Below are 9211 nucleotides of genomic sequence, written 5' to 3'. Positions count from 1 at the left end.
GGGGGGGGGGGGAGGTTCCCCAGCAGCCAAGTACTGAGAGCCGGACCACCAGCAGTGGAACCAAATACAGAATGGGGAAGGACGGCCCATCTATATATTTTTTTTTACAATGAACTGTAAAAAAAAAGTGAACTGCATTGGTTGAAATACTGCAGAAAGGATTTGGGGGGTCAAAAGGGATCATAATCTGAAAATGAGCCAATACTGTGCTCTTGTTTGCAAAAAAAAAGACAATAAGATACTAGGCTGCATACATCACTTTCAAATCAAGGGAAGTGATTCGCCTGGTATTTTTTATGCTGGTGAGGCCTCACTTGAAGTACTGGGTCCATTTCTGGGCCTCTCATTACAAACAAAACAAACAAAAAACAGTTCAGACAATCGTTAAAAAAAAATACAGACAACCAGTGATATGGTTTTTGTATGCAAGTGATACAATTTAGAAGGAGTCCAGTGGAGCACAACAAAAATGATTAAAAGCTTGGGAAACATGAATTATGAGGACAGGCTGAAAATATTAGGATTATTTAGTTTAGAGAAGAGGAGACTGAGGGGGAATTTAATAACAATCTTCAAACAGCTAGAGGGCAATTAAAAAGAGGATGCAGTGTGGAAATGTGTAAGGAAAACGTTAGGGAAGTGGGTTTTTTTAAAGGGATTTTGGAGGAGAAGCAGGAACCAGAACCACATGAGTAGCTAAGTTTCTGAGGGCCAACACCAGGTTTTCCAAGGACTTTGAGTGCTTCATGGAATGTGGTATAGAAATCCTTCTTCAACACTTTCATGATAGTGCGGGTTCCCAGCTTGAGTCATGAATGATTTCCAGTTCATATTCCTTTTTGGCTAATTAAAAAGTGGGTGCCAAATTATTTCTTTTGTAATGCAAATTGTAGTACAAAGTGGTTGATAAGCTCTGCACTAAAGCATTAGAAGATACAGAATTTTTTTCCATTCTATTTTGATGAAGCCAAAGCAGTTTTGCTTAGGTGATATTGACAGAAATAAAATGAATAGAAACAGAATATAGTTCTTTTGCAAAAACTACATTGAAAAAACTAAAAATATAAAATGAAAGCTGTTCAGATGGGTTGAATTATTTTTAGTGAGCACAGTGTCTGAGTTCCCCCCAAAATTGCATCTAAAACATTTAAAGAAACAGTTGGACTTCTAAACATTGTTTTCTTTTGTTTTGGTTTTTAATAAATATTCATCTTACCTAAAATTGTATTTTGAAAGATAACATATATTTGTTGTCTAACTGATCTTTCTTCCTAAAATTTCATATGAATTCCCTGGTCTATATAACAACAATGATCAAATATAATTTTGGATTTATCTCCAGTTTTATAACAATATTATTTTTTATTAAAGATTTAAACCTTAAAATGGACAGTCCCTGAAATCCACTAAGATCTTTACTATTGATATTGTGTTTTAAGTATAAGGCAGGAGAGATGTTATATTGCTGCGTATAAAACCACAAGATAAACTTTTATTACCTGAAAGTAAGACCATTGTGTTCTGTAATAATCCTACTGGGAGAGCAAGAAAGAATATTGTTGCTGGATAAATTGTAAGATGAGTTTAAGTTTAATTAATTAATTAATTAATTAAAGTAAAAACGGGGGTAAGGGAGAGTAAGAAGGGTTGAAATATGCTATCCTTTCCTTTTGTAGTGAAGTACTAGAGCTTTCCAAACAAATTTCTAGCTTAAATAAATCTCTTTGCCTTTATCTTTAAGCTGTGAGCATGAGTTATTTTTCACAGGACCTTGCCTCCAATTCTAACATGTAATACATATGGGGTAAACCTCCCAAAAGAGGGAAGTTGTCTATCCTCTTTGCACACTTCTACAAAAATACTGTTGTTTCACCACAGATTTCCAGGAATGTATTAACATAATTTGAAGAAATATGGCTGAATCCCTTGCATTCCTTTCAAACATTTCAACTAGAGTTTGTTTGTCTGGTACTGCAAAAAACTGCCAGTGTATTCTACCTAGAACTAGTGAACTTGGGTGCTTTATAATTAATCACTTTAACAGATATAATATAAACTTGAACCAAGTGCTGCATAATACAGCTTTCAAATGACAGTTATGAAGCTCATCACACTCTTGCCAGTAAATGTCATTCCTTCTTTATAAATAGAAGATATATAAATTCCTACAGAGTGATCAAACTAACACCAAGGGCATTTTGTGATTTTATATAAATCAAAAGAACAGGAAGGCACATTTCTCTGTATTGATCATCTTTCAGAAAGTCCACCCAAATTTATTTTTGAAACATATATCAAAAGCATGCTGAGTCTATGGATTCTTTTGGTATTTGAAGGAAATGAATTTAAGATTATAGAGAACTTCTTTGGAGAAAACTTAACTTTAACACATGAAGCTTGTTTCAGAGGCTTCTCCTCAGAGATGTAGCTAACACACCAGCAATTTTTAATGGAAAGACCTTTGAGGTTTTGATATCATAGCAAATATGTAGGTAGAAAGATATCAGTCACAAAAGCAAAACTAGAAAGAGCAGTTCCTTTATTGGGAAGAGAAGCATGAAACTCTGTGGAAGCATGGCTCTTTCAGTTGAGAGTCCCAGGTGGTATTTATAATTGAAAGTTGTGATAAAAATTATGCATTTTGAGTAAGAGTAAACTGACCCTATGTACTGAAAAATGTGAGATTCTGTATTTTTTTTTTGACTCATGAGTGAAAAGATGATTCTTAAATGCTAAAGGTAAAATTATGATGTTCTATCTTTCTTGATCATAAAAAGATAATGCCACCACTGCATACATTAGGTGTGCTGTACTTGCTGAATAGCCTTAGAGGAAAAACAGGGGGGTGAAGGGGAAAGAAATGAGGTGTCCCTCTGTATATAAAAGTGATGTATATGTATTCTGAGGTGCACTATGAAGTGGAGGAAGGCCTCTCGTAAGCCTCTGGGTAAAGGCACAGAAGGGAGAACAGCAGGGGAGGATGCCATTGTGGGTGTCTTCTACAGGTCAGCAAACCAGGAGGAAGGGGTGGATGAGGCCTCCTTTAAACAACTGACAGAAACTTCCAGGTCCTAGGACTTGGTTCTCATGGAAGACTTTAATTATTGGGACCTCTACCTGGAGGGAAACATAGCAGTGCACAAACAGTCTAGCAAATTCCTGGAGTGTTGTGGGGATAACTTATTGATACAGATGGTAGACAAGTCAACTTAGGTAGAAGCTCTTCTCCACTTGTTGCTCACAAACAGAGAGGAAGTAGTTAAGATGTGAAGGTGGAAGGTAACTTGGGTAACAACAGCCACAAAATGATGGAGACGGATCCTTAAGGGAGGAAGAAGGAGAGCAGCAGAATAAAGACATTGTAATGTATTGTAAGATGAAAGTACTGTAAGGTAGATACATAATTGGTTGGATCATTGGGCTCAACAAATAGTCATCAGTGGTTCAGTGTCTAGTTGGGAGGTTCCCCAATGGTCTGTTCTGGATCCGGTTGTAACAGGCACTGGGCACACTTGTTACTTTAAGAAAGGAAAAAGCTTGGAAAGGCATTGAGTCAGTAGGCAGGGGAGCATCTGTTCAGAAAAGGCTGGGACTTAACTGAGAGATAAGCCCAGGGCCAGAGCTGAGGCAGGCAGTCTCACCCTGGCTGCTGACATGGAAGGAATTCATAAACAACCAGCAGACAGAGGGAGACTCTGTACTCCCAGGGGTTAAGAGAAGGCACCCTTAGAGCTCAGGTGTTATCTGGTGGTTTAGGGATTGAGACAAGGGTCAGTGGTGGTCTCAATTGGCCCAGAAGTGGGAACAGGATCTCAGGGGTTAGGCACAAAGGCTGAGAAGCAAAGCCAGAGAGCCCAAGGCAAGCCTGAGGCACTGGGATGGCCAGGGGAGCCAAGTATACTTAAGGAGCAAAGAACAGTTAAAGAGACTGAGGCCTGAGGCATTGTGTGCCCAGGTAACAGATTAATGGATCTGATGTAGGGGTACCTGAGGTATGGGGATGCCCCTAGGGAGGGCCACTTACTGGATGGGACATAGAGCATGATGGGTAATATCTGCAAGGCATGAGTATGGTGTCGTGTAAGTTGTGGTTGGAGCCATGTAATAAGCTCTCAGGCTAGGGACAGACATTCAAAAACCCTGAGCATGCGTTGATTCAAACTTTGCATATTAGTGTAACCTGCCTAGGCTGAATCAGTTTGTAACTGCACAGAGATTCCCTCTGGCCTGAAAAAATGCGGGCACATGTCTGCAGTGGCTGAGGCTAGAAGCTGGGAGGGTGCTAGAGCAGCTCTCCCTTCCCTTCCACAGTCCTGAGCTGAGGGCGGGGGGCATAGTCAGGCCCAGCAGGACACTCTGATTAGGGAGGTGTCCCCCCTTCACTGAGCCTGAAGAGGTTTACACAGCATTTATCACCCCAGCAGCAAAACGAATGGCTCTCTCATTAGTTCAAGCTCTATTTAAACAACTTGTTCCAAGAAAGAAATGGAGGGATGTTACCAGCTGACGCGTTGATTAGTTCCAAAGATCCCTAAACCACTGTCCTTTGTCCCATCTCCCACAGCACGGACCATATCCAGCATGTGGTATGCTAGCTAATGCTGATAGGTGTCTGTGTAAGGCAGAGGGGAAGGGAGACCTCTGCTTAGCAGGGAGTGGTGAAGGGAGCAGGGGGAAGCCAGGCAGACACCGGCAGTCTCTGCCAGAGCTCTAGCCAGGGAGCAAAGGGGAGGAGTCAGCTCTGCTATGGAGCAGAGATTCCCGCCCAGCCCCGAGAGCATGCCAGGATGCTGGGGGAGTCTGGTTTAACTTAAATCAGGAAGGGGTCTGGGGCAGACATTGCATAAACTGGTTTGACCCAAATTGGTTAAGTCTGATACTACATTCAGCCAGGTTTATCTCAAACCATTTTCAGCTATTTTTAAACAGGTTTAAAACATCTTTTCTGTTACAGGTTTAAAGCAGTGTCTGATTACTTAAACTGGTTTATGTGCAATGTCTGTCCTTAGCCTTAAGATGTTGAGTAGTGACACCTGAACAGCAGCATGGGATCATGGATCTGTGGGGCAGCCTCCCTTTCCAAGGATGTAGTAACAACAGGTCTTTAATAATTTGAATGATGGGATTGAGTGCACGCTTAGTAATTTGGCAGATGAAACCAAGTTGGGTGCAGTTACAGACACTCTGGAGGGCAGGACTAGGATACAGAATGACTTGAATAGATTTGAAAAATGGTCCACTATCAATTGCATGAGATTCAACAAAGACAAGTGCAAAGTCCTGTACTTGGGATGGAAGGATTGGCTAGACAGCAGTACTGCAGAGAAGAACCTGGGGTTATAGTAGACTGTAAGCTGAATATGAGCCAAGAGTATGCTCTTCTTACAAAAAATAAATAAAAAAATAAAAAGCCATCAGCATATTGGCTTGTATTAGGAAATGTTACTTGCAAATCAAGAGAAATAATTTCTTTTTTCTATCCAGCACTGGTGAGTTCTCACCTGGAATAATGTGTCCAGTCTTGAGTCCCACACATCAAGAAGGATGGGGAATTGCACTTGTTTGGAGGAAGGGAATTCTTTGAAATACTATTCCCTTTTAATTACTGCTAAATTTTAAAACAACAGCCTGCTTTGTACCCACTATTGTGAAAATGGCAATAATTTTATACCCAAAACAATACTCCTGAGAGCTCTGTGGTTCTTAACAATGCATTGACCATGAGTCTTTTTCAACCTAATGGAATAATGGTGACTGCTTTTGCTCTATAAGCCCTCTTTCAGAGATTACTTTACAGAAGAGCAGAATTCAACTCTTAATTTATATTGGCTCACATATTAAACTTTGGGGGCAAATCCTACTGTCCCCTTTTACCCTGCAATCAACATTTTTCTTACTTCTGGGACTAAACCTCCTCAGGAGTCATTTTCATGTACTTAAGGGAGACGGAACAACTTGTAACACAACCTTTACTCTCCTGTACTGTGGCTTTGGGCCAAAATCCCAGTGAGAATGGTCCTTCCCTTCTGGAGCATTTGCCTCTTGGTTTTTAAAAAGAGATGTTGAATTTTAAAATTGCATGATGGCTTTAAGCTTTGCTTTACAAAGTCTTTGTAGATGTATGAAGGGGAAATATTTCATCTATATATATTTTTAACAACCAAATACCTTATTAGAGCAAATCAGTTGCCAGTTCTCACTACTGCCAGATTGTGGGTTAGTGTATTTCTGGCAGTAAGAAAACAATGTAATTTACCACAAAGCACAAAAGCAGAAAGCTGTTTTTAGAAAATAAACCATTTAAAATAATTATTTACCACTTACATGTTCTGCCATATTGTTGCCACATTGTAAATTGGTTCTAAATAAGGCATGTCATGTTGAAATTGCTTATTGTTATCTTCCTCATAGATGGCCTAAAACTTTGGCTGGGATAACAGCTTACCATCCATGTTTCCAGTATTCGTTTAGTTCCATTTCCTTACGTAATGGAGCGGAAGAGCCAAAGGCGTGGCGTAAGTGTAACCGGACTGGACGCTGGGCAGAACAAAACTATTCTGAATGTCCTTATTCACAGGAAGTAACACAAGTCCTTCATGCTTTTAGTGAGGTAACACTGCAGAGTCTGTTTATTGAATGTACTGCATGTATGGGTATGTAACTACATGGGGAGAGGGAGCAGAAGGGAAAAGCGAGGTCACCAGGGGAGCAAGACTTTTGTGGTATATGGGCAGACTACTGCAGCAGCTAACATCAGCAGGAACCCAAACCTTGATGCCTGAAATGTCTAAACAGCTAACGATGGCTGCAGGGCAGGGGAATCCAAACAGCTGTAGGTGAGATATGGAGGCTACTGAGCAGGATGCTGGGGTGCTCTGTGTTTTAAGACCAGCTTTGGTCAGGGACAGGTGAGGCTGAGGCCTAAGAACCCAGGGTCTAGGCAATGGACCTGGGGTGAGGGGACATAGCCAGATCAAAAGGGCCAAAGCTAGGAAGGTTGAAGCCCGGGTAAGGGTTTTAGGGGCTTGAGAGGCCCATAGTTGATTTGAGGCTTGGAGGTCCCCTCCAATTGTCAACTAAGTCATTTGTGAGACATGGGCTTGGCTATAACATGACTGGAGGCCATAATATAGCCCCTGTGGCATGGCTAGGACCATCTTAAAGGAGAAGTACACCTTGTAGAGTTTGGGCAGAGTAGCCCTGAGGATTGAGGTAAGAGGAAAGTAACCTCTGGGGTTACAGTCCCCTTTAAGATATTAAGATCAAGTCGAGGTAGGTGAGAGGCAGGAGGTGGAAGAAGCCAGGGAGTAGTGGCAGCTGAGTCTGACCACTAGGGGGCATCAAACAACAAGAAGGTTGGATACCCCAAGCCTGTCATAGTAGCATACTTATAGAGGCTAGGGACAGAAGTCACATATAAACTGGTTTAAGTGATCGGAAACTAGTTTAAACTTGTAACAGAACAGAAGTTCAGTGCATGTAAACTGCTTTCAAAATGGTCAAAATGAATTTAATATAAACCTGGTTGGGTGTGGTTTCAGACTTAACTGATTTAGGTCAAACTGTTTTAAAGAACTTCTGCCACAGATCCGTTCCTGGTTCAAGTTAACTCACAGTCTCCCAGCATCCCAGAATGCTTTGCAGCCCTGGGCTTTGCTGTCTGCTCCAGTAGAGCAGGGACTGTCTCACCCCTCTGTTCCTTAGTCTGCATCCTGCCTGTTCCATCAGTCCATAGAAATGGGGTGGGATGGACAGGGGAGCAGATCCCCAGGCCCCCCTAGCCAGGGTTTACACAGCACATGGGGGGAAGGAAAGCCCCTGTGGTAGGGGCTTTTCAACCCTCAGCAGCCCTCCTTGTCCCACTTCCCAGCTGCTGATTGCTTCAGCCGCTGCCACAGGAGAGAGACAGAAGTCCTCTGGGCTGGTTGCCTGCCCATGCTGCCCAGCGTGGGAGCACTGGTAAACCCCCACCTTGGGGTTCCCCCACCCCAGCCCAGGGTCCCCCAGCTCAGGCAGTTGAGGGAGCTGAAGGAAATAATTCCCTTCCCAAGCCCCAGAGCTGCTTGCCTTAGCCCCTACCAATCTCAGGCAGCCTCAGGGAGTAGAAAGAAATTCTCTTGCTCCTCCGCAGCCAGTTTTGCCTCAGCTGTTGCAAGTCTGAGGCAAAACTAGTGCAGGGGAGCGGAAGAATTTCCTTCCAGTCCCTGAGGCTGCCCCAGGCTATCCCTGAGACTTGCAGGGTCTAAGGCAAGCAGCTCTGGGGTTCAGGAGAGGACAGCATGGGGTTGGGGACACTTGGCTGGGCTAGTAGTGGCAATGGCCAGTAGGCTGGAAGATGCGCTCTAGTGCCCCCTGCCTAGTGGCCTGGGTCAATGCAGTCCTCCCCCTGCCTTTCCCAATTGAAAACTGAATGTCTGTTCAGTTGGTTATTGGTTCAACCTATGCAGCTACCTAGTTCGAATCACAGCTTAGAGGAAGCAGCCTTGGGCTTTTTGACTGTCTGTACTGAGCCATATTGGTGTCAGTCTCTTTAAAAAATGTTTTCTGTATAGTAGTGGAGCCAGATCTGGATCACATGGGTCCTTCTTAGCATCTACAGTAGTGCAGTCACAGGGGCAGTGACACAGATTGGGCAGCAGCACCAGTGTGGATCAAGTGGTGGCAGTGATGCAGATGAGGCAGCAGCAGGTCCAGTGAGAGTTGTGTCTGCATGGTCCTCCCTTACCCCCCTGGCTCTGACAGCCACTAGCCCAGCCTCCCAACTTCCAGTAGCCCGCTGGACTGCCATTGGTCCAAATGACACAGATCCTCAGACAAGATCTAGCTTATGGGCCAGATGTTTGATAACTCTGATGTATAGCATATTAGAATGATTTTTTTCCTGTTGCTTAAGAGCATAGACACTGCATTCTTTCCAGTTCTCAAAATACAATAGAGCAATGTGACCATGGTGTTTTAATGGACCATCTGGTAACCATAGTTTTATTGCACAACTTGCAAGAAGACTGTATTTAGGCACACATTTGGGACATTGAAGGCAAGATTTGGTGAGAGTCACTATTAGAAGGCTTTTTGAAAACAGAAAGCCTCCGTTTTCAATAGGAAAAGGGTCTGCCATATCTTCTCTTCCACAAAAGAAAGTATTAAAAAAAAATCTTTGAAATCATTCTCTACTGTATTCACCAGGCACCTCATTCTCTTTTGTATGACT

The 9211-nt window shown here is 42.7% G+C and overlaps 1 protein-coding gene across 2 annotated transcripts in view; it reads left to right on the top strand.

Annotated features, from left to right (window-relative positions):
• Nucleotides 1–9211, top strand: part of ADGRA1 (adhesion G protein-coupled receptor A1) — an 841033-nt gene that overhangs the window by 452681 nt on the left and 379141 nt on the right. Inside the window, exon 9 of one of the 2 annotated variants that reach the window (XM_019502677.1) lies at nt 6412–6610. In XM_019502677.1, coding sequence (XP_019358222.1) covers nt 6412–6610 — 199 coding nt within the window. Of the gene's footprint in view, nt 1–6411; nt 6611–9211 lie in introns of those variants that run through there. The other variant, XM_019502678.1, reaches the window with a different exon arrangement.

The sequence above is a fragment of the Gavialis gangeticus genome, unplaced genomic scaffold (genome assembly GCF_001723915.1).
Source record: "Gavialis gangeticus isolate Ggan-Ray unplaced genomic scaffold, GavGan_comp1, whole genome shotgun sequence".
Lineage (NCBI taxonomy): Eukaryota > Metazoa > Chordata > Crocodylia > Gavialidae > Gavialis > Gavialis gangeticus.
Note: the sequence above shows the minus strand (reverse complement) of the source record. Positions and strands in the feature narration are given on the sequence as shown.